General features: G+C 36.9%; 1 protein-coding gene across 3 annotated transcripts in view; it reads right to left on the bottom strand.

Moving 5' to 3' along the window:
- LOC150077939 (receptor expression-enhancing protein 1-like) overlaps nt 1–27,230 on the bottom strand; it is a 123,455-nt gene that overhangs the window by 64,940 nt on the left and 31,285 nt on the right. For all 3 annotated transcript variants that reach the window (XM_090384866.1, XM_090384868.1, XM_090384869.1), the window contains one exon: nt 5,699–5,778. In XM_090384866.1, the coding sequence (XP_090240992.1) occupies nt 5,699–5,778 (80 nt within the window). The remainder of the gene's footprint in view (nt 1–5,698; nt 5,779–27,230) is intronic.

Here is a 27,230-nt window from a genome sequence, read left to right as displayed (position 1 = left end):
TTTCTTTAGTTTTTCGCAGAGCAAACAGGAAAAGTATTAAAATGATAATGATAACCAACTGTAGTCTCTTATAGGAATATTTTGTATTGTTCATTTTATAATATATAGTTAAATGTAACTTCATACTGATATCATTAATAATATCAGTATGAAATTACATTTATATTATCATCAGTTTGAAATGTTGATGAAAAATACCGAGTGCAAAAACTAAGAAATAAACTATATTAAATATAAAAATATTATCTGTTCAACTGAGCTAATATATTTAAAAAAGACAGAGTAAATCTGGTTTGTTGTTGTTGGTTTAGGGATTTATTAGGCGCATATAGCCATAGTTCGCCAGAATAAATCTTGAAAGTAGTAGATAACAAATAATTGAAAACAAATTTATAAAAAAACAAATTTGGGAAATAGGTCTTATGTTTTTCTCACTTACATTGTGTTCGTTGTTCTCAGATGATATAACAGATTTGAAACAAATTATTTCCACACTGAAAGTGCTATCAATTTCAAGTTAATAGTATTATTACAATATTGAACAAGATCAATAAAAAAAAGCTGGCACAAATTAGGTTGAATTGACTATTTAGATTAAGACAACCGAATATGTTACAAACTCATTAATCATTTCTGTTAACTGTCTGCATTTTAATAGTCAGTTTAGCTGTAAAAACAACAACAAAAAAAAAAAAAAAAAACCAATTCAGTGAAAACCAGTTTTCTTTCCAGAAAACCTCACTATATATCCTGAGACTAATTAAAAACCGAAATACAAATTGTAAGAACAGTTAACCCACCAGAATTAATGGGACCTGACTTTTGGATAATTCTACTCAAAGGCACAAGTTAAGGCCTAAGTTCCAAAGACCTGGAGTAAACAAGAATAGTACAGAAAGTGTGCTTTCACCTTAATCTTAGAGCAAAGTAATCATAAGGTTTTAAGGTAATTAAATATGTAATTTAGATCTGCAGCTAAATAGAATATTTGAAAGATTAACATAACTCATATATACTGTGGATCTGCTATTTATTTAACTTGAGATTTAATATTTTTAAACTTTAAGAAAATTGATCTAAAAAATAGTTTATGAAGGTGAAGGGTCTGTGCCTAAGGTTACAGAGACCTTAAGGGCTTAGCAAAACTGATAATTGGGGTGGGATCATTAGAAAGATTCTTGCACTATATCAAATTCTAGTCTAGTTATTCAGTAACTTGGGAAAAAGCCTGAGATTAAAAAGCAGCAAAACTAATAATAAAAGTTTTGAATTGTAAGAGAACTGCATGCACACTTTTCACCAGGTCTTGTGATTTTCCAAGTTGGATTTTGCTAAAGACAAGTAAATTTAAAAAACACACCATTATTTACATGGGGACTACCTCCATGCAGGGCCGGATTTAAACTTGTTGTGGCCCTAATCTATAACATGTACGAGGCCCTCCTCTCTTACTGTTCACCTGTGACAATATTAAAAAAAGGATTTTTTAAGATGGAGCAAGACCCTGGTAATGTCAGGCCCTAAGCTGTAGCTTGTTTAGTTTATGTAAATCCAGCCCTGCCTCCATGATTTCTAAATGCTTAAATTTCATTAATTTAACTTTTTTAAAGTATAGTATCAATTTTCATGCAGTATTTTTACAAGGGTATATTAAAAATAATTTTATACGCACATTCAGCATATCAAAAAATAGTAATTATAGTATATTCAGTAAAATATAAGGTAATAATAAAGACACTTACTGATACTTGAAAATGTTTTAAACATTGCCCATCTACCTTCAACTCATCAAATAATTTACTGAACACCAACACTCCCCAAGTTCCTCACGAATAATCAAAACCCAGTTTGCAAATGGAAAAACACAGGAGTAAAAAGGAAAATGGAAATAAGTAAACAATGAGCAGTCAAGTTTCAAATTGAAAGGGATGCTGCTCAGGATGTCAATTCATGCTACTGCATTGCCTCTGCACTACATTTAAAAATTTTTTTCGTTCACATACACATCTCACTGATGCCATACATGACAAGGTTAGACTTTTAAATTATGTATAGCCAGCAAGAGTGATGCTAACGTATATATGCATTTTAATTACATTAAGCAAACACGTGCAGACTAGTATTAGTATTATATAAAGTTGAAAACATTTTTTTTTTCACCTTCTAGCAAACAATGTTACTCAAGTTATAATTAAATAACTATTGTGAGAACATTCTTTATATTTCTGAATCACACACAGAATTTCCAGTCAAGTTCTAAACTTCTTTTTTGGAGAAAATTCCTTAGTTTTTATTTAAATAAAATTAAACAATCTCACATTTTCTGCAAGTTTAGAGTATCAAATTACAGCAGCATTCTATCAAGGTGTGTGCTATGTATTTTTATTTGTGTTAATAATACGGATTTTCTGTTTTATAAAGTTTAAAGCTTTCTTCTTTCTTTATGGTTACAGATCACAATTTAACTATGATGTGTACAAAATATATACAACAGCAGTAAAAATAAATAAAAGTTCCCAACAGGCCATATAAGTTCAGTTATTTGCAAGTTCTCCCTCTACTGCAATCATCAGCATTAGTAGAGGCATATGATGCAAGAAACCAAGCTTGTGAAGCATCAGCCAAAAAAAAAAAAAAAAAAAACACCGCTCCCATTTCACCCCTCTGTTTGTTTCAAATACCTGTCCAGCTCAGCCTTAAATTTATTTAGGCTATCAACTTCCACAATAAAGGATGGAAGTCTGTTCCACCAACCAACCACCCGCTGGCTAAAGGCGAACTTCCGCACATCTATCCTACATATGTCTTTCCTCAATTTTAATTTATGCCATCTCAGGTGATTATTCTGAGCAAGACGAAAAATCCTATCAGCATTGGGCATGCTCAAACCATTCAAGACTTTATACACCTCAATCAGATCATCTCGCAGGTGCCTAGTCTCCATTCACTAAGCCTTGCTACTGTGTGAGTAACCAACCCACAAATTCCAGTCAATATCTTGGAAATTAAAATCCCCTATTATAAGACTCTTTGATTTTCTGGCGCACTCTATTTCACACCAAACTGACTCGACACTGCACTGTCCAACGATGTCAACTGGCTTCACTTCCTTGGATTTTATATATTTCTTAACTAATAGCACATAACACCTCTTCCCTTCCTATCCTGTCTATCCTTTCTGTAGACATTGTACTCCCCAAATTCCAGTTCTGCATTCCTTATATCTGTGTGACACCACGTGTCTAATATCCCAACAATATCTGCCTTTGATGTTTTGACCAACATCTCAAATTGATCAAATTTATTTACCAAACTCCTAGCATTGGTGTATATGCAAGTATACATGCACCTGTTCCTTCCTATCCTTAGCTACCCTAACACAACCCATGTGTTTGCTTGCACCGCAATGACTCCCAGCAGTCTCTGAAATACGCTGCATCTTGTTTTCCAGGCTGCTGCTCATTCCAACAGAAGCAGTGCAAGAATCACTTTCACTTCTGCCAGCGGCTACTGTTAATCTATTAGTCCTTGTATTCCCCCAAGCTAGCAGTTTTCTAACCCACCTAACACTGCCTCGATAGCATCAGCAAATATTCTTGCACCCTTCCTATTTAAGTGTATTCCATTCCTGTAGAAGCGGTCTCTGCAGTCAGCAGCATATAACTAAGAATATATGAATTGTAGCAGCATTATGTTAATTGTATATCACGTGGGCATGTACACCATGAAACGTTGGAAACTGCACTTATGGTTTAACTTGTTTACAAGTAAAATATTTCTTATTATACTTCATTGTGGGTAAGGTATATTTTAAATATGACAGTTCATTAATTTTTTAATTAGATAGTATGAATCAGAGCTGAAATACTCAATATGTTCTACGTTGATAATAATATTAGTAAATTAATAAGAGGAGTTTACCTCAATATAGTACGTGGAACACTTCCGTATGATACCCTCCAGAAATTAAAACGGAAAAAACGAAAAAATCTTTTAGACGATGTTCTAGTTATTACCGATAGTAGTACTATCCAAGACATTTTACATTCGTTCAATAATATTCATTCTAGACTCAAATTTACATTGGAAAGGGAAGATACGGATACTAAGTCATTAAACTTTCTAAATTTCACGCTTACCCGGGACTCGAACAAAATACAATTTAGCATCTATCGAAAACCCACAAACACCGGTATGCTTCTACATTATAATAGCTACCACCCGTTCACCTACAAAAGATCGATTATCTTTAATCAATTTCTAAATGCCTATAAATATTCAACGACGGATTCTGCTTTAGACTCAGAAATACAAATATTAACTAGCAGATTCTTGAACAGGGGTTATCCCATTAACACAATAAATCGAATTAGGGTACAAGCTAAGGATAAGATACAAAATACTGCACCAATCAACAATAGTAATATCAAAAAATACTTTATTTCTGTCCCATATGTTGAACAGTGGCACAAACAGCTTAACAGATTCTTTAAAGATACCGAATTTAAAATTATAGCTAGGCCTATACGGAAGTTACACACTATACTGAACAATCGCTCGGTTCTTTCGGCGTTCGCAACACAAATTAATGATCTAGTATACAACATTTCTTGCGGTGATTGCGACTCGTCTTATCAGGGTTCGACGCGGTTTTCTCTTAATATCCGTGTAAATCAACACGAAGCCTCTGTTCGTGCTTCTCGTTCAGCAGCGTCAGAATTAGCCTTTCATGCCATTAACGAAAAACATACTTTTTTATTTAACGAGGCCAAAATACTTAACGTTCAACGTAATTATACGCGACTATTAATTGCAGAAACCGTTGAAATTAAATTACACGAGAATTTTGTTAATGTTCGGCGGCCATATTTGATCTCCGATGCGTGGACCTTTACGCGCATGCGCGAAGACACATAATCACTATTTAAGTTGCAGGTTTAGCCGGATTCGGTAATTTTCATTCCTGTGATCACGACAGTCGGTCGAAAAGCATTGTCAGCTTCAGGAAGGAAAATCGTTTTGAATATTTTCGTTAGATTCTTTTAATTGCGTTAATTTGAATTTTAATTGTTTTGAATTGATTTTGAATTGTGTTAAATTGATCATTTAATTATTTATATTTTACTTTAATTATTTATATTTTACTTTAATGTACCGGTAAGTTGTCGATTTTTTCGTTTTTTCCGTTTTAATTTCTGGAGGGTATCATACGGAAGTGTTCCACGTACTATATTGAGGTAAACTCCTCTTATTAATTTATTAATTTTTTAATATAATAAAATTAAATGATTTCCTTTTATCAGCATTTTGGCCACATGGTTACCATTAATGGCTATGCAAGAACTCAAGAATTATTGGAAATCTGGGGATTATCATAATTTTTGATTGTAATCAAAATTTGAATAAGCCAAAACTTCCATACTTGGCTATCCCAAATAAATGTGTACAATCCATATCATATGTTTCACCAAATGAGTGGGTGAGCCAGTCTCAGGTCGAGGTGATACAGGTAAAAGTCTTAATTAACAATAAGGGAGTGAAATTATCTTTGAAACAGCTTTTTTTTTTTTTTTTTTTTTAGATAGTATGAACCAGAGCTGTAATGCTCAACACTCAGCTAGTATAGTGTATCCAGTTTGATTTAATTTAATGATATTTAATTTTACATTTTAAAAGGGGTACAAAACACTTTACTTACCAGAATGAAAACAGAATATCAGCAAAATTTTCTACAAATGTGAATACAGCAAATACAATCCAGTACATCATCCATCGTACCTGTTAGGAAAGAGGGAATAAAAGCATATGTAGCATACAAATATAATATTGTGAAAACATCCTTAGAAAGTTAACAAAACATTCCAGAAGTTAAAGACTGTCCTAATTAATGAGTCATTAACTAACAAAATGATGATTCACAAACTATTGATTATCATACAATGTGTCTTATTACTTCATCCATGATTATAGGGTTACCATATTTAAAACAATCCCATTTAAAATCTAACCACTGTATTATGTATAAATTTATAATTAATAAATAACAGTAAAGTCCTGAGTAGCAGATATCAGATGAATAACAAAGTATGCCAAAACAAAATGAATGTTGCAGGCAAACCTTTCCTGAAAGGGGTGTACTAGGGTCCATACAATTAGAAAATTGAAGCTAGGTGGGCAACTATTTATAAGCATTTATTGCTTAATGTAATTAAACTAGGTGGAGTTAGTTACAAAAATTAAAATAAAGGAAAGTTTCAGAGAAAGAATATTGTAAAGTTCTTAGTGATTTTTTGAGTTGGGAGAATGACACAGCAACAAATGAATTTGACAAAATGAAGTAAAGAGAATTTGAGCCAAAAGAGAAGAGTCCAAAAAGAGAGAAAACTGAGAGGTCTCTGACAAGGAATATCGGAACACACATAAGTATAATTAACACTTTTTAAAGTGTAAGGAATCAGAGAAGGAATAAATAAGGGCAAATAAGATGGGTGGAGGTTGAGGAAATTGATAACTGAAAATATATTAAAATGGACATTACTAACTTTAGAACTATGATCAAGTATATTTGTGATATGAATTAGTGAGTAGATAAGAAAACACAAATAAATTTGATGAATTTGAGGTATTGCTCAAAACATCAAAGGCAGATATTGTTGGGATTTCAGAGACGTGGTGTCACACAGATATAAGGAATGCAGAACTGGAATTTGGGGAGTACAATGTCTACAGAAAGGATAGGCAGGATAGAAAGGGAGGAGGCGTTATGCTATTAGTTAAGAAATACATAAAATCCAAGTAAGTGAAGCCAGTCGATATCGCTGGACAGTGCAGTGTCGAGTCAGTTTGGTGTGACATAAGCATTGGGAGATCAAAATTGAGAGTAGGAGTGTGCTATAGGCCTAATGACTCTGATGAGTATAATAAGAAACTGTACAGGGAAATAGAGTGGGCCAGTAAATCAGAGAGTCTTATAATGGGGGATTTTAATTTCCCAGATATTGACTGGAATTTGGGGGCTGTTCACTCACACACTAGCAAGGCTTTTGTGGATTTATTGGATGATTGTTTTCTACATCAGCATGTCCAGGAGGCAACTAGAGGAAGTAATACTCTTGATTTCATTATCAGTAGTGATTCTTCATGCATTAAGAATCTGCAGATAAATGAACCACTAGGTGGCAGTGATCACAGTGTGCTGAAGTGGGATTTACTCAAAGAGGTAACTACCATTAGGGGTAAAGGGAAGGGTTATTGCTTTCGTAAAGGCAACTCCGATGGTCTGAGACAGTATTTAAATTCTATACAGTGGGACCAACTGATGATGATACCAACAGCAAATTCAAAATGGGAAGCATTCAAAGAACTTATCTTGGAAGCTACTAGGCTTTACATACCAACTAAGAAATATTGTTCAAGGTTTAGGCCTAAATGGATGTCAGATGAACTAATGAGACATATGGCAGAGAAGAAAAATGCATGGGATACATACAAATTAACACGTGACACAGAAGCCTATGATAGATACAAGTTGATCTGTAACCAAGTTACAAAGGAGGTTAGGCAGGCGAAGGCAGATTACGAGAAATCTTTGGCAAAGGATGCAAGAAAAACAGCAAAGAGTTCTTTACTTATGTAAACTCTAGAAGGAAGGGGATGAATCAGATTGGCCCACTTGATATCGATGGGTCAACTGTTGATGATCCTGCTCAGGTAGCTAACAAACTAAATGAATATTTTGCATCGACATTCACACATGAGGAGTTATTCAGCGAGGGGAATGCCAGAGGTGTATTTAACTCTGGCAGTAAACTAGAGAATCTTGTAATAACTGAAAGTAAAGTGGAGGAGAATTTGTTGAAGATAAACACAAGAAAGGCACCTTTCTTGTGTTTATGGGATGCATGGGATCCATCCAGTTATATTAAAGGAGGCAGCAAAGGAAGTAAGCAAGCCCCTTCGCCATAATTATGAGAGCTTCTTTGGACTCATGGGAAGTACCCATGGACTGGAGTTGTGCAAATGTGACCCCAATTCACAAAGGAGGATCAAAGGCTGACACAAGTAATTATAGACCTGTTAGTTTAACTTCTGTTCCTGGAAAATTAATGGAGGCACTGGTTAAAGAAGCACTGCAGGATCATCTAGACAAGACTTCAGTTATACCTCGGACACAGCATGGTTTTGTTAAGGGGAAGTCTTGCCTGACCAATTTGATTGGATACTATGAAGCAGTCACAAAAGAACTGGATGCAGGGAATAACTTTGATATTATATACAGTGAAACTTCTCCTAACGGACACCTCTCGTTAACTGACATTTTCAAATTCCCAACTCACCTGTATTGGTTTTAACGTGTTTGCAGCTTCTGTCTAGCGGACATTCTCTGTAACGGACGCGGACAGGCAATCTGCACTGTTTCATTTAGATTAGCACTTAATTTGATCTCCCCGTAACGGCCTGCGGGAGAGCTCACTGCCCTTTTTCTAGGAACTTTTCTTCCACGTATTGCCTCAATCGTGTGTTTATTTTCTATTTCCGATTCTCTGAATTTTGTCAAGGTTTACGTCGCGGTTCTAAACCCTTTTTCAAGAATTTTAAGGCACGTGTAAAACTTCTGATGAATTCGGTGTGTGCTGAGGGGGGGGGAGAATATGGTCGCCTTTCGTCTTTTCAGTTTCAGTTTTGTTCAGTGTCGTGTGAAGTGCACAATGTCTTCTCGTAACTATTTAACTTTAAAAGATAAAGTCGAACTCATTAATGCGTATGATCGGCAAAAAAATAGTATTCGCAATCTCGCTGCAAAATTCAAAATCGGGAAGATGCAGGTAAGCGACATCCTAAAGAAAAAAAATGAACAGCTCAAATAATTTTGGGAACACGGAAATGATCAGGTTCAAAAATGATTCCTGAAAACTGTTGGACTTCAAATCGACAATGTTACGTATGAGTGGTTTTGTCGCGAACATGCTAAAAAAATTCCCATTAATGGGCCTATTATTAGGGAAAAGGCTTTGGAGGTTGCGAAATCTATGGGAGTAAATGAGTTCAAAGCTTCAGTGGGATGGCTAGACAAGTTCAAAACTCTGCATAAAATTTCTTGGAAAACCGTAAGTGGTGAAGGTGGATCTGTTGATACTTGGGTTGTAACAGAGTGGACCGTCAAATTGGAAGATTTATGTCGTGATTTTAAAGCTAAGGATATTTACAACTGTGACAAAACAGGGTTGTTTTTTAAAGCTCTTTCTGAAAAAACAATGAGTCTAAAAAACGAAAAGTGCCAGGGCGGAAAAATTTCTAAGGAACGCTTGACTGTACTATTGTGTACAAATATACTGGGAGACTTTGAACAACCTCTTGTTATAGGAAAACCACAAAATCCTCGTTGTTTCAAGGGCATAAAGTTGAATCTTTTGAATGTTGACTGGAAGTCTAATAAAAAAGCGTGGATGACACGAGATATCATGAGCGAATGGATAAGTCACTTTAACCAAAACATGATTCGTCAAAACAGAAAAATTATTCTTTTCATGGATAATGCTGCATCTCACCCGCACATTGAATTGTCCAACATTCAAATCGTTTTTCTGCCACCAAACACATCTGCAGAGTGTCAGCCCTTGGATCAAGGGATAATAAAAAATTTTAAACTTCACTACAGAAAACGTGTTTTAAGACATCTTATGCAAACATGAACGACGTAACATGTGCGAGTGACCTTGCAAAGAAAATCAGCATCCTAGATGCGATTCAATGGATTTCCTCTTCAGTAAACGCAATTAGAAAACAAACTGTCGTGAACTGTTTTGTAAAGTCTGGTTTCTCAAACGCAAAAATTGAAGTTGTGAACAGCAATGTGGAGCACCAAGAAGAACAAGAACTTCAACATCTATTGATAATGTACGACACTTCAGCTACAAGTGACCATGGCTACAAAGATATAAACTTGAACTTCACTACAGAAGATGGTGCTATAGATATCAATGACATTATCATCGATATTTTTCAAGAAGTTCCTCATGAGGATGAAGAAATGGAAGGAGGTCATTCTGTTGAAGAACATTAACGACGAACCACCGATAAAAATAGAAGCAGCGCTCATACAAATCAATCGTTTAAAAATGTTTTTTCGCCGCTGAAGAAGATACTGAAGGACTTTCGATGGTTTCTTCACTCCAAACAAATGTTGAAAACAAAATTATCAGCCGGAAGAAGGTGCAGAAGAAAATAAGTGATTACTGTATGTATATTATTTACAAAAATATTGTGCAAAATCTGTATATAATTTTAATTTAAATTTTACATTAAACGTTTAACGATTTTTTTTATCTCTTGTGTATGTAATTGTATATTATTTACAAAAATATTGTTCAAAATCTGTATATAATTTTAATTTAAATTTTACATTAAACGTTTAACGATTTTTTTTATCTCTTGTGTATGTAATTGTATATTATTTACAAAAATATTGTTCAAAATCTGTATATAATTTTAATTTAATTTTACATTAAATGTTTAACGATTTTTCTTTCTTTTTTTTCTCCCCCTCAGACTTCTTGTTAGCGGACACTTCTCTCTAACGGACACATTTTCTTTCCCCATGGCTGTCCGTTAAAGGGAAGTTTCACTGTACTTGGATCTTAGAAAGGCTTTTGATACTGTTGCACATGGAAGACTGCTGCACAAATTGTAGCAGTGTGGCATTGGAGGCAAATTGCTGCTATGGATAAAGGGGTGGTTGAGGGGGAGAAGACAGAGTAGTAATCAATGGACACTGCTCATCGTGGACTAATGTTATTAGTGGAGTCCCTCAGGGTTCAGTATTGGGTCCATTATTGTTTTCTGTATTTATAAATGATATTGATGATGGCATATCAAGCTTAATGTCCAAGTTTGCAGACGATACGAAGGCTGGCAGGGTTGTCAATGTCACTACTGACACTATGCTGCTGCTGCAACAGGATCTGGAAAGGTTGAGCAGATGGGCTGAGAGGTGGCAAATGAAGTTTAACATTGACAAATGTAAAGTACTACATATGGGAAACAGCAACTCCAGAGCAACGTATCAACTCTGTGGTACTACACTGACAGTGGTAGAGAATGAAAGGGACCTGGGGGTGGTTGTGCAGGCAGATATGAAGTTCTCTGAGCAGTGCAGACAGGCTGCAAGAGTAGCTCACTGTGTATTGTCAATGATATATAGGAATTTTTGTAGCAGGGATAAGGAGGTGATTATTCCCTTGTATAAGGCAATGGTCAGGCCACACCTAGAGTACTGTATACAGGTCTGGAGACCTCATTTCAAGAAGGATGTAGTAGGAACGAGTACAGCGAAGGGCAACAAGATTAGTGAATGGAACAAAGGGGTGCTCTTACGAAGAAAGGCTTAAGTTTTGCAAATTACAGTGTCTGGAGACTAGGCACCTGCGAGGTGATCTGATAGAGGTGTATAAAGCCTTGAATGGTTTGAGCATGCTCAATGCTGATGGGATTCTTCCTCTTGCTCAGAATAATCACCTGAGAGGGCATAAATTCAAATTGAGGAAAGACAGATGTAGGATAGACGTGCGGAAATTTGCCTTTAGCCAGCGGGCGGTTGGTTGGTGGAACAGACTTCCATCCCTTGTCGTGGAAACAGGGAAAACAGACTTTCCATCCCTATTTCGAACGAACAGAGGGGTGAAGTGGAAGTGGTTATTTTTTATTTATTTTTTTGGCTGATGCTGCATAAGCTTGCTTTCTTGCATCAAATGCCTCTACTAATGCTAATGCAAATAATATGCTTCTCTTGTCACACAGGTAACTATCCAGTTGACCTTTGAATTTAAATTGTCAGCCTGAACTACCTGCAAGGGCAACTTGTTCCAAAAATGAATGACTTGCCAGCTAAAGGAAAACTTCCTACAATCTAATCTAAACCTCAACCCTGTAATTAGAATTTATAACCCCCAGTTCCGTAATTTTTTATAACAGTGAGAATTCCATCTTCATTCATTTTACTAAATCTTCTCATAGTCTTATAAACTATGAGTACTGTGCACAGGTCTGGAGGCCTCATTTTAGGGAGGATGTAGAGTTGCTAGAACGAGTACAAAGAAGGGCAACAAGATTGGTGAGGGGAACAAAGGGGTGCTCTTACTAAGAAAGGCATAAGTTCTGCAAATTGCAGCACCTGGAGAGTAGGCACCTGCAAGGTGATCTGATTGAGGTGCACAAGGAATTGAATGGATTGAACAAGCTGAATGTTCATGGGATTCTTCCACTTGCTCAGATTAAGAACCCGAGGGGGCACAGATTCAAATTGGGGAAAGGTAGTTGTAGAATAGATGTGCAGAAATTTGCCTTTAGCCAGCAAGTAGTTTTTTTTTTTTTTTTTTAATTTATGTAGACCCCAAACATGAGAGGTATTAGAACCTATAGTATTTAGTACCGCTTAGGTTTAGTTGATTGGTGGAACAAACTTCCATCTTTTGTTGTGGAAGTTGATAGCATAAATAAATTTAAGGCTGAGCTGGACAAGCATTTGGAACGAATGGAGGGGTGCAATGGGAGGTTTTTTTTAGTAACGAATGGGCCTGGTGTACTGGGGTCCATGGCTGAGAGAAAAAAAAAACAGATACGTATAATTATAATCCAGTTTAATGTAATAATAAAATATATAACAATAAGTAACAGGCAGTAGCTTTCAAGACTAACGAGTCTCTTTTTCCTGAATTCAAATACAACGGATGCAATGAGCTGAGTGAGGCACGTTATTCATTTGCTACTGTTGTTGCACGGACGTGCGCTGTTTTACTCCACTGATCTTCTAGCATTAAAACGGTTGTCTCTAGGATGGGGTGTAGATGTATGCCTTTGTGGCGGTTTATTGCCTCTGGATTGTTTAATATGTTAAGTGACTCTAGCCATAGGCGGTGGCGAAAGTGTCGTGAGTGGTCTACTACTATTTCAAAGTCAAGTTTGGGATCAAGATCGTGGTTGGTGGTCCTTGCACTATATGGTAAATACTATTACTAACTTATCTCTCCATTCTCTCTAATAGTTTTGTCTAACACTTCCTTCAATTTATTCAAACTATCTACCTCACATCACACAAGATGGAAGTTTGTTCCAGCAATCTGTCTGACCAAAGAAAATTTTTACATGTCTATTCTATAGCCATCCTTTTTCAATTTGTGTGAGTTTATGATAACTCTGAATTATAAAGCCTATTTTAACCTTTCTTCTGGCTTAGATTGGCGGCGCAAAGTTTTTCTAATTCTGGAGATGTTTAATTCATCTAATCTAAAAATGTTGTTCTATCAAAAAATGCTAGTTACACACATCTAACACAAAGCAAAAAAATCCTTAAATATGGAATTTTATTAAATTTCATGGCCTTTGCCACACAGGTTTCAGTGATCATATTGAGTTTATATTTGACAATTGTTATTTTTATATCAGAATAATTGTTATCACAATTGTTATTTTTATATCAGAATAATTGTTATCACAATTGTTATTTTTATATCAGAATAATTGTTATCACAATTGTTATTTTTATATCAGATGAAAACCAGATACCAAAAGGAATATCTACTTTTGCTCCTATATTAGCCACAAATGAACTATTTTTCATTTTGTATAACCTTTGTATTCACAATCAAGATGGCCACAGGTAAAATCACAGAAATGTTGGGAAAACTGTTTACACTATTTCCAGTACTACGCATTTTCGGAATATTATTAAAAAGATTTTACTATTTCTGAGAGCAAGATTATGGTCTCCTTTGATGTGGTTTTTCTGTTCACTTCTGTTCCTGTATGACAGGAAATTGCCTGTGCAAGATGTCTTTTGAGCAGGAAGACCTCAATCTGTGTTTAACAGGGGCATGATCATGTTCAGTGACTCTGTTTCACCAAATACAGGGCACAGTTATGGGAGCCCCTGTTAGTCCTATCGTGGCCAATATTGCCACGGAGGAACTTGAGTCAGATGTTCTTGAACTTACCTGTTCTATGTTGATGATATCTTCGCCATTGTCCCCCGGGGATTGGAATCTAGACTGCTGCAATATCTCAATTCCCTGTCGCCTGTCATTCAATTTATGATTTTACTAGAGATTGATAATACTTTTCCTTTTTTGGTTGTGTTAGTCCAATGCATGGATTCGCGTTTAGTAACTTCCGTTTTTAGGAAGACAATGTGGGCAGGCCAATTTACCAATTATGGGTCTGTGCATGCCCCAGGTCATTTGCGAAGCACTGCTCGCGCTTTATTCTCCAGCGCTTGGGCGCATTCTAGTTTGACTGGCAACAGGCAATTTGAGATTTTCAAATTACGGTTATTCACCTCAGGTTCTAGATAGATGTGAGCTCTCAATCTGTGTTTAATGGGGACGTGATCATGTTCAATGACTCTGTTTCACCAACTACAAGGCACAGCTATGGGTGGGGCTTACAATACCAGTCAAAATCTTAATACCGGCATTTCGGTATTTTTAATTTATGAAACCAAGATACCGGTATTCCAAAACCAAATGGTTTTCTCGATAAATTTTGATGACAATTAGGTGCAATAAAGTAAGGAAAAAAAATAAGTACTGTAATTACTTGAATTAATGTTTTAAATAAACTTTTATTGCAATAATAAATATTCTGAAAAAAAATTATTAAAATACAGTTATTCTAAAAACAAAAAAACATATTGTTACTGCAAAGTTTAGTTAGGCTTAGGCATCCACATTACCTGTCTGAATACTCATCTGAATCCTCGTACTCATCACTTACTTGGTAGTCCTCTTTTCGTTTTCTCAGATAATGAATAAGTACAATATTGATTTTACTCTTAAATCCATCTATCGATAAGAATTTGCTCCTTACTCTCTTTTCTTAATGTAAATTTTGTATATATTTTAATTCTAGTTCTATATTGATTACTACTGTTTTGTATTTTATGTAATTCCTAGCGTTCTCACCTTTATTTAGGGCCTGTGTGCGAGAAATGTGTATATATATAAATAAATAAATAAATAGAGCTCTTAAGAAACATAAGCAATCAGTAGTATGATCGTTTAAAATGGATCTAATTTTGGTACATACAGTATTTGATTAACGGCAGAAAACGCCGTTGGTTTGGTTTGGTTTTGGTTTTATTGGCGCATTAGCTACTAGGGCTATAATGCGCCAAGACCATGTCATTAATAAAAATTGAACCTTTCAGTGACCTAACTAGTTAGGTCACCATGTCAAAATAAATAATAACAAAAGTATAAAAGATAAATCAATGGAAAAGGACAATAAAATGTAAATTTTATATGGCAGTAAAAATGTTTATTGATTTTAAAAAGCTAAAAACAGCAGACACATGGTCATTGTCAGATAAAATCTGACTGAGTGTATAAGGCTCAGCCAGATGACTAAAAACGGTAAAGTATAAATCACGTTCATGTCTAAAACGTGGACATACAGTTAAAATGTGATTAATAGATAAAATGGTGTCGCATTGCTCGCACACAGGACAGTCATCTGCCCTCAGCAGAAAAGAATGTGTAAGATGACTGTGTCCGATGCGGAGACGAGCTAGAACAACTTCCTCCTTACGGTTCCTGCGCAGACAAGACTGCCACGGTTCAATTACAGGCTTTATACAATATAATTTATCCGCAGTCTGTCTATTCCACGAGTCCTGCCATTGGGAATGTATGTTTTGATGTATTATTTGCCTGTAGTCTGTATAAGGGACTAACAGGCAACGGTTATTATTGGGAATTGCTGATTTGGCTGCGGCGTCAGCCAAATCATTTCCCCTAATCCCAATGTGGCTCGGAATCCAGCAGAAGCGGATGTCATATTCACGATCATGGAGAACGTGAATCTTCTGCTGAATGCTAGACAGAACTGGATGGGGATTATACCTCACAGATATTACAGCCTGTAACATGCTAAGAGAGTCGGAATATAAAATGAACCGTTGGTATTGGCATTTACTAATATGATCCAAGGCTAACTCTACAGCGTGCAGCTCTGCAGTAAATATGCTGCATTCAGAGGGAATCTGCTCTGAGATAGTGCTGTCTGTGAAGACAGCAGCAGATCCCACATATGATTCTGACTTCGAACCGTCTGTGTAGACTGGCGCGAAGTCGGAATATTCAGTTCGGTGTGCTGAATGGAGCTGCAGGTAGACGCATGATGGAGTGTCCGACTTTGCCCAGTTTCTAAGCGACAAGTCGCATGCCGGGACACGAGCATGCCAGGGTGGAAAGGGTTGCTTGGATGTTTGGGCAACCTTGTCTACCTTGATATTGAGTTCGTTGAGTAGCTCTTGGACACGAATACCAAAAGGACGATTGGCAGTCTTACGGGTGTTGTACAAGTTTTCCCATCGTGGCTCAAAAACGAAGGGCCACGTAGGATGGTCTGGCAGGGATTTCAGTTTTAAAGCGTACTTTAAAGACAACTGCTTACGTCGAAACGATAACGGTGGTTCGTTTGCTTCGACGTATAAACTCTGGACAGGAGATGTTCGAAATGCTCCAGTAGCAATACGTATAGCCTGATGATGGACAGGATCCAGCCATCGAAGTACACTGTCTCTGGCTGAAGAATATACTTGGGACCCATAATCTAATTTGGATCGCACAAGTGCACGGTAAAGCCGTAAAAGGGTGCATCGGTCTGCACCCCAGGATAAGGAGGACAGCGAGCGGAGCATATTAAGGGCTCTTGTGCACTTTGTGCGGAGTTGGCGAATGTGATCCAAAAAGGTCAATTTTTTATCGAATATGAGTCCCAAGAATTTTGTGTTCGCTGCTACTGGAATAGCATTTTGTCCGAGCCTTAACTCAGGTTCAGGATGAAGATTACGCTTGCGACAAAAGTGTACGCAAACGGTCTTCTCCGGCGAGAACCTGAAGCCATTAGCAAGTGCCCAGGAATTCAGACTATTGATGGCTTTCTGCAGTTGTCTTTCAATAACCCTCATGTTGCATGACTGGCAAAAAATGCTAAAGTCATCAACATAGAGGGCACTGTTTACAGTTGGAGGAAGTTGTTCTGTGATGGAATTTATTTTGATGGCAAAAAGCGTGACACTTAATACTGATCCTTGTGGTACTCCCTCCTCTTGGTTAAAGGAGCGAGAGAGTGAGGATCCCACCCGAACTTGGAACGATCGTTTGGCGAGAAAGTTTTGAATAAAAAAGGGGAGATGCCCTCTAAGGCCTAGGTTATGTAAATCTTTTAAAATGCCAAATCTCCAAGTTGTGTCATACGCTTTTTCCAAGTCAAAGAACACCGACACCAAGTGTTCGCGTTTTAGGAAAGCATCCCGGATGGATGCTTCCATTCTAATAAGATGGTCCAAAGTGGACCGGTGAAAACGCCGTTAATCAAATCTATAATCTTAAAGGAGGCGGCAAGTGAGTGCATTGAAGGCTAGCTATGAGAGCATCACTGGACAGGAGAGATTCCGTTGGATTGGTGTAAATTAGAACATAAAGGTGGTTTTAGGAGTGTAACGGGAAATTACCGACCGGCCAGTCTAACTTCAGTAGTAGGGAAAATCATGGAGGCAATGATCAAGGGTGAAATTCAGGATCATTTAGATGGAAATGGAATTCTGTAGGATACACAGCATGGTTTTGTAAAGGGAAAATCATGTTTAACAAATGTGATTAACCATTTTGACTATAGAGGTTGATAATACTTTTCCTTTTTTGGTTGTGTTAGTCCAACGCATGGATTCACATTTAGTAACTTCCGTTTTTAGGAAGACAATGTGGGCAGGCCAATTTACCAATTATGGGTCTGTGCATGCCCCAGGTCATTTGCGAGCACTGTTCGCACTTTATTCTCCAGTGCTTGAACGCACTCTAGTTCGACTGGCAACAGGCAATTTGAGATTTTCAAAATTAGAGCGGAGCTTTTAAATAAAATTTTTCCCTAATTATTCCCTAAATCCAGCTCACGAGTGAGCTGGATTTAGGGAATAATTTCGACATTGTTTATTTGTATTTCAGCAAAGCATTTGACTCAGTCCCACATGAATGGTTACTTTATAAGTTGGAGCAGTCTGGAATCATAGGGAAAATCCTTAGATGAACCTTCAATGGCTTGAGGGTACCAGGCAGAGGGTCGTGATAAATGGTTATTCCTCAGATTGGGTTAACGTAAGTAGTGGGGTTCTACAAGGGTTCTACACTATTGTTTTTGATTATCTTAAATGAAGGAGGGCGCGAGGTCTAAACTTGCAGATGACGTAAAGATCAGTACAGTAGTTAATGATCGCCACCAAGCAGAGCTTCTTCAGAGTGACCTAGATAGGCTTCTGGGATGTTCAGAAAAGTGGCAGCTATGCTTTAATTCAGCAAAATGCAAGGTCTTACACCTGGGAAACAGCAACTCCAAAATAACTTATACACTTGGTGGAGTTGAACTAAAGCCAGTAGTGGAGGAACGGGACTTGGGAGTTACGATATGGTCAGACACGAAGTTGTCAGAGAATTGTGAACAGGTTGCAATGTTGCATGGTGTCCTATCAATGATTTATCGAACATTTGCTAGTAGAGATAACGGCGTCATAATCACATAAAGGTGATTTTATAACCTTTATGTGATTAAATTATAAACAATTATTTTTTTTTAAAAAATTAGTACCGAAAAACCAGCATTTTTTGTATCAATACTGGTATTTCAATACGGGGGAAAAAAATGACCAGTATCCCGGTATTGTAAGCCCTAGCAATGGGTGCCCCTGTTAGTCCTATCGTGGCCAGTATTGCCACGGAGGAACTTGAGAGTCAGATTTTCTTGAACTTACCTGTTCTTATCATTCTCAGATGTTGCTATGTTGTGATATCTTTGCCACTGTCTCTCGGGGATTGGAATCTTGACTGCTGCAATATCTCAATTCCCTGTCGCCTGTCATTCAGTTTACGATTTTACTAGAGGTTGATAATAATCTTCCTTTCTTGGATGTGTTAGTCCAATGTGTGGATTCATGTTTAGTAACTTCCGTTTTTAGGAAGACAATGTGTGCAGGTCAATTAACCAATTATGGGCCTGCGCACACCCCTGGTCATTTGCGTTCCACTGCTCGCACTTATTCTCCAGTGCTTGGATGCACTCTAATTCGACTGGTGACAGGCAATTGGAGATTTCCAAAATTAGAGCGGAGCTTTCAAATTGTGGTTATTCACCTCGGGTTCTAGACAGATGTGAGCCTCAGGCTCATGAATTTGTTATGCAATCTAACCTGCCTCACATCAATGAATTTATTTCTATCACCTACATCCCCTATTATCCGGGTATATCGGAACGCTTTGTTAGGATTTTGCATCTCCATCATATATGATGCGTACAACTTTTGGGGAGGAAATTACAGTCTATTTCTAAGGTGAAAACACCTGTTCCTCTTTTCCTATGGAGTGGTTCTGTATACCACATTACGTGTCCGGATTGTGGGGGGTATTATGTAGATGAGTCTGGCAAAAGATTGAAAGACCAGGTTTCTGAACATGAGGTGGCTCTGTAAACTGCTAATTTTGAATGCTCCGTCGTCGCCGGGAATTATAGGGTTGAGCAGCACAATCTTGATCCCTGATGGGATATTGAAATTGTCAACAATTCATGTGATTATCACCAGCAATCAATGGCTTCAGGCACTGCACACAGCTCCAATAATACTACTATGAATCGCACGAGGGGGAGTGCACTTGCACCCTATTATAGAATGTATCGTACTGCAGTGCGATAAGCGCTGGCAATCATCATGTGTACGTAATTCTGTTCTACTGACACCAGACTCGTGATACATGATCATGCTCAGCTGACTTTTGCTGTTGTAACCAACAATATATACCGGAGTACACCATTCACTGACTAGCTGATGAAGAGGCACTTTGCCTCGAAAGCTTCTGTGTATTTTAACGCTTTTATTTTATCTCTGTATTAGTATTTTATGTATATATTATTTATTTATTTTAATAAATTTATTTTAACCAGTTAGTCAGTCGCTGCTAGAAACTTATATGATATGCAACTTGAAGCACAAAGAACGTTTTCCAAAATAACAGAGTTGAATTTTTGGGATCACTGTTCTTTGCACATTCCTCCCCCTTATCTCTTGTCTTCAGCACAGCTGCTACCCAACCATAGCCGGATAGTACTTACGAACAGATTCCTGCCAAAGCAAATGATGCCCCCAATGCAAGCGATCGATGGTGACTTCCAAAAGGAAGGGAATCCTCGCTGAACGGAAAATTTAGAATAGTGCCTTCCAATAGTCTGGATGTATGTTATTTATTTAACATATCCATCGATTACTGAAGTTGTCTCAGGTCTAAAAACTTAATGCAGACCCTCACAAGTTTGCATTCAACAAGCGCTACGAAAAGCAAATGTTATCATTGTAATGCCAACAGTCATGCTTGTGATGTCTTATCAGTTTTTTCTGGACTAGCAGACCTCACTGGATTACAGCTCTTGGAATATTATGATGCTTTTATTTGCTGTGTTGATGCTGATAATGTGACAAGTTCTTAAGTATATATTTTGTTAAACAGACAAGTGCATTTTAACCTGAAGAGGCAGACAGTCTTTTCATTCATTGCTTGCTTGCTTTTCAATCTCCTTTATTCTATTTAAATATTGGCCACTTTGTATATCACGTTTATAAATACCCTTTACCTTTTCATTTAAAATTATTAATCCCAGAACATGTACACCCCTGGTGTGTAGCCGTGACGGGTAGGTTGCAACAAACTGTATTTTGTTGCAACCTTGTTCGAGTACGTGTCGAATTCTTATTTAGCTTACTTAATATTAATAACTGGACTAATTTAATACCCTTTGATTTAAAATGAATACTATGAAAATAAGTAAAATGTATAATTTTCATCAAGAGTGGGGCTAGAATACTTTTTTGCAATGATAAAAGAAACGTTGTTTGATTTGCAATGCTTCCCTGGCTATACCGAAAAAAGGAAATTTAGAAAGGCACTTCAACGCACTCCATGGTAAATACCAATCGGATTTTCTACCTAATAGTGAACTTAGAAAAAATAAACTAAAAGAACTCAAATCCAGATTATTATTCACATAACAATATTTCTTCATGACACCCAATTTACAATCTAAAGCAGTAACTGTACTGTCGCATCATTTAATGCGAGTCATCTTCTTGCAAAAAAATGCAAACCATTTTCTGATGGTCAATTCATCAAAGATGCATTTTTAGAAATAACAGATTCTCTTTTTTGAAAATTTTAAGAACAAAAACGAAATTAAAAGTGCTCTTCAAGATCTGCAATTATCTTAAAATACTGTGATGCGATGCATCGAAAAAATGAGTAAAAATATCAGCAGACAATTGCATGCTCATATTGCTAATTGTGTCCCCCCTTTCTTTACAACTAGGTGAATCTACAGACGCCAGTGATTTTTTTTTTTTTTTTGATTTGGTAGTTGTTGGCGCATCGGCTTCTGTGGCCATATTGCACCTCCCAAGGTTTTTGCAGTACTATGATCCAAGCCCGAGGCGGGAATCGAACCCGCGACCTTTGGGTTGCCGGGCAGGTACTTTACCCACTCGGCTAGCCCGGTCGGCCAGACGCCAGTGACACAGCTCAATTGCTCGTATAATTTTCGATGATTCTGCCACTAGAGAAGAACTGCTGGGCATGTTTTGTTAAAAGAAAGAACTAGAGGTCTTGATATATTTAACACAGTCAAAAATTTTACTGAAAAAAATTAAATTACCAATATTTAATCTTATCAATAACAACAGATGGAGCTAAAGCAATGAAAGGCATCTTAACGGATTCATCGCATTGTGCCAAAAGGATGATAAATTCCTAGAATTTTTGAGTTACCACTGTATCATCCACCAACAAGTGTTAGCCAACTAAAGATTAAATACTAAAAGTATTATGGACATAGCTTTCAAAATCGTGAATTCCATCAGAGGACAATCTCTTCAAAGGATACTTTTCAAAATGCAACTCAATGAAAATGAACCAGATCTGATATTACATACAGATGTGAGGAGGCTGAGTCACAGTAAGCATCTACAGAGATTATCATCAGCAGCTATAGGATACAGAGTAGTTGTGTGCTCTGGCTATTTTGGCAGATTTTACCAGTAAATTAAGTGATATGAATTTGTAATCACAAGAAAAAATAAAAATGTGGGTGACATGATTAGTAGTATTTCTGCATATAAATATCGATTTTTCACAATGGCTAAGAATCTCAAAGAAAAAAAATTTGATCATTTTGCAAATATGCAAGATCATTTGCAAAAATATCCTGTTTTTGAATTTAATAGTGAGAAATATATTTCTGAAATTGAGAAAGTTGTGAATGATTTTGAAAACAGATTCAGTGATTTTAAAATAATTGAAGACATTGTTCAATATATTTCTTATTTATTTAATGTCGACTTAGATACAAAAAAAACTGCAGGAAAAAAAAAAGCGCCACAATTTTTCTCATGGAGAAAATATTACTTGAAAATGAAATTATTACATTATGAAACAATATCTTCCTAAAATCCAGATCATCAGAAAAAGACTTTTGGAAATGTTTGCCGAGAAAAGTACCCAAATGTAAAAAAATGCAGTGAACTTTTAAATTCCTGGTTTGGTTCCACATATCTATGTGAATCAGTCTTTTTGTATTTGAAATAAAAAAAGACGAAGAATCATTCTACTCTTACGGATTTGCATACAGAAGATTCTTTACGGTTGGCCTTATCACAGTATATCACCGATTTTGAAAACTTGGCAGTGACATTAAGACACAAACTTCACATAAATTAAAAATTTAAATATGTATGAATTTTAAAACAAGAATTCTGAATTGTGTTTAATTTTAAAATTTATAAACAATATTTTTCAATATGTGTTGATTAACTTTTTTAAACATGTGCAATGAAATTTTTGAGATGGTAAATTGCAGCACATTTCGAAGAAAAAAAGTAGATAGTATCCCAAATTAAGTTGGCCACCCCTGTATTATAGCAACTTGCCCTTAATGCCATACTGCTCCAATTTGTACAGCAGTCTTCCATATGCAACAGTATCAAAAGCTTTTCTGAAATCCAAGTATATGATATCAAAATTCTTTTTTTGTATCCAGTTCCTTTGTGACCACATCGTAGTATCCAATAAAATTAGTCAAACAAGACCTCCACTTAACAAACCCATGCTCTGTCTGACCTATTACTGTAGTCTTCTAGATGATCCTGCAGTGCTTCTTTAACCAGTGACTCCATTAATTTCACTAGAACAAAAGTTAAACTAATAGGTAGGGCTGTAATTACTTGTCACCTTTCAATCCTCCTTTGGGAATTTGGGATACATATGCACGTCTCCAGTCCATGGGGACCTCCCTCAGTCCAAGGATGCTGTCATAATAATGGCTAATGGCCCACTTACTTTGCTGCCTCCTTTAATATAACTGGATAGCTAGATCGTATGTATAGCTTAGCTTAATTTATAACTGGATAGCTATAACTGGATAGATCCCATCTATCCAGGAACCATCCTTATGTTGAAACTTCAGCAATTTCTCCTACACTTTGCTCTCAGTTATTACAAAATCATTTAACTCCATGTTTAACTCCCTTTTAACCATTTAACAGAATTCCTCAAGTGTTAAAGTAGATGAAAATACTTATTCAGTTTGTCAGCTGAGGAGAATCCTCAACAATTGAACATTGATATCAAGTGGACCAATCTGATTCATCCCCTTCCTTCTAGAGCTTAAATAAGTAAAGTCTTTACTGTTTTTCTTTGCATCCTTTGCCAAAGATTTCTTGAAATCTGCCTTTGCTTGCCAACCTCCTTTGTGAGTTGATTACAGACTATTTCTACCATTGGCATTTTTTTTTTTTTTTTTGTTAGTTGTTGGCGCATTGGCTTCTGTGGCCATAATGCACCTCCCAAGGTTTTGCACTACCCTGATCCAAGCCCGAGGGGGGATTCGAACCCGTGACCTTTGAGTTGCCAGGCAGGCACTTCACCCACCCGGCTAGCCCGGTCGGCCATTGGCATCTGAGTCGCCTGATAATTTATATGCACCCCATGCATTTTTCTTCTCTGCCATGAGTCTCATTAGTTCATCTGACATCCATTTACACCTAAACCCTGAACAATATTTCTTAATTGGTATCAAAACCCAAGTAGCTTCCATGATTAATTCCTTGAATGCTTCCCACTTAGAAGTTGCTGTTGGTAACTTCATCAGTTGGTCCCACTGTAGCCATCTTTACGGAAGCAAAACCCCTTCCCTTTACTCCTGATAGTAATTACATCTTTAAGTAAATCCCACATCAGTATATTGTGATTACTGCCACTTAGTGCTTCCTTTATCTGCAGATTCTTAATGCATGAATAATCACTGCTGATAATTAGATCAAGAGTATTACTCCTTCTGGTTGCTTCTCGAACATGCTGCTGTAGAAAACAATCATCCAATAAATCCACAAAAGTTTTGCTAGTGTGAGTGACCAACCCACAAGTTCCAGTCTATATCTGATAAGTTAAAATCCCACATTACCAGACAATCTGATTTACTGGCCTACTCTATTTCTCTGTACAGTTGTTCGTTATACTCATCAGTCATTAGGCCTATAACACACTCCTACTCTCAACTTGGTTTTCCCAGTGGTTATGTCACACCAAACTAACTCAACACTGCACTGTCAACCCATGTCAACTGGATACACTTCCTTAGATTCTATGTGTTTCTTAACTAACAGGATCATCCCTCCTCCCCTTCTATCCTTTCTGTACACTTCCCAAATTCCAATTCTGCATTCCTTATCTCTGTGTGACACCATGTCTCTGATGTCCCAGCCTTTGATGTCTTCACCAGCATTTATAGACATCAGTATGCTGAGTTGTCGCCTATTTTCTTGACACCCTGTGCTCCTAGCACACAAAGACATCCTCCTTGGCTAGATCATGTCCTATTCCAGAAAGTCCACAAAATTTTGCAAGTTGCACATTTTTTTTATTCTGTGATGTGTTCAGGAATTGTCCCCTTCAGTTCTCCGCTGAGTCACAGCATACCTGCTATTACGTGCACGTTTCTTCGCTGCTCTAGTCAATATGATGCAATTAAATAACAATGACAATTAATAAGGTTAATAAACTTAATTGACTAATTTACTATACTATATTTCTCTTATTATCAAAAAATGCACCTTCACAGTCCAGATCCCCCCTTTAGGCATATTTAATAAAATGTCAAGAAAATATAACATATTTGTTTCCTTTTATTATGGATTATTAGCATTGGTAAAGGCACACGATGCAAGAAGCAAGGCGCCTCCGTAGCCAGGTGGAAAGGAGCAGCAGTGTGTAGTACACGCTTCTTGATTAGACCGGGGTTCGAGCCCATCACCACCAAATACGGAGGATGCGGAAAGGTCAAGAATGACCACCGCATATCCTGGAGCAATATGGCCTTTAGTTGCTAATGCTCCTAAAAACCAAATAACAAACAAACAAACAAACAAACAAACAGCAAGAAGCAAGCTTATACCCATTCCCATTTCACCCATCCACTCACTCCAAACATTTGCCTAGTTCTGCCTTTAATCTATTTAAGCTATCAACTTTTACAACAACAGATGAAAGTTTGTTCCAGCAATCAACCAGCCACTGGCTAAAGGCAAACTTCCACACATCCATCCATCTTTCCTCAATTTGAATTTTAGCATTAGTTGAGGCATATTATGCAAGAAAGCAATCTTATACAGCACCAGCCAAAAAAAAAAAAAAAAAAAAAACACCTTCCAATTTCACCCATCTTGTCACTCCAAATGTTTGTCTAATTCAGCCTTAAATTTATTTAAGCTGTCAACTTCCACAACAACAGAAGGAAGTTTGTTCCAGCAATCAACTACACACTGGCTAAAGGGAAATTTCTGCACATCTATTCTATAACTGTCTTTCCTCAATTTGAATCTATGCCCCCTCAGGTTCTTAGTCTGAGCATCTGTAAGCGTAAGTATCCCATCAGCATTGAGCCTGCTCAAACCATTCAAAACCTTATACACCTCAATCAGATCACCTCGCAGGTGCCTAGTCTCCAGATGCTGCAACTTGCAGAACTTAAGGCTTTCTTCATAAGCGCACCCCTTTGTTCCTCTGTACTCATTATAGAACTCTACATCCTTCCTAAAATGAGGCTTCCAGACCTGTATACAGTACTCAAGGTTTGGCCTGACTATTGCCTTATACAAAGGGATAATCACCTTCTTGTCTCTGCAAGCAAAATTCCTATATATCATTGACAAAACTTCATGGCCTGCCCATCTGCACTGCTGAAAGAACTTCATATCTGAAAATGAAATTTATGCCCTCTCAGGCAATTATTCTAAGAAAGAAGAATCCCATCAGCTAAAAACTAAAATAATTATTATTACTTTATGTATAAATTACTGAAATGAGTTCAAATTACTTGGCAGTCAATGAGACCATGGCCCACCAACTGATGCTTCTTTTAAACAGTACTCAGGTTACATTTTGTACAATGTACTGTTTTTCACAGGATCGCAATTTGGTGAGTGACAATTGCAGCTACAATTCAGCAAGTACAATGATTCAGTGAATTTGGTGTATGCAAAAGAAAGACAGAAAATGCAAACTTTTAACATGCTATGCTGTAAAAGGCGAATTAAGCGATCACTATACTGTCCTTTATATTTTTGATGGATTGTACTAACCACCTTCATTTTTTAATGCACATTTGTTTTTTTAAGGAGACTATTAAAAAAGTTCTAGACTATTAAAGAATGGGATGCAAGCAAACCTTGTTTGAACTTTACTTTCACTCCTGTAAGTTGTATTTTTTAGCAAATTCATGTGTGTGTGTGTGGGGGGGGCAGTTCTAGAGACCAAAAGTAGAGATTATTAATGGATGCTGAGTGAGTAATATGCATTTTCTGAAGGGTAAGCTTCCCTGGAGATTGTGTAGGGTTGGAATTGGAGCCTGAGTCTCCTACATGGAAAAGGGCTCTTGCCCAGCGAGTTATTTTCACCAGGATCCTGGCAGTTCTCGATGCTCATAAGGGATGGTAAGCCACAAGACACTTAGTTAGCATGGAGGACAGTAGTTAAAAGAATGTTTATTTTTGCATCAAACAACTAAGGTCATGATGCCTATATATAATGCCCGTTAACTGCACATATTGTATTGCCTGTTTGCTTCATAAAAAACCTGAGTTACCAGGTGTGAGG

The sequence above is a fragment of the Mastigoproctus giganteus genome, chromosome 11 (genome assembly GCF_048544385.1).
Source record: "Mastigoproctus giganteus isolate SK-2022 chromosome 11, ASM4854438v1, whole genome shotgun sequence".
Lineage (NCBI taxonomy): Eukaryota > Metazoa > Arthropoda > Arachnida > Uropygi > Thelyphonidae > Mastigoproctus > Mastigoproctus giganteus.
The sequence above is the reverse complement of the archived record's forward strand: the minus strand, read 5'-3'. Positions and strand labels throughout refer to the sequence as shown.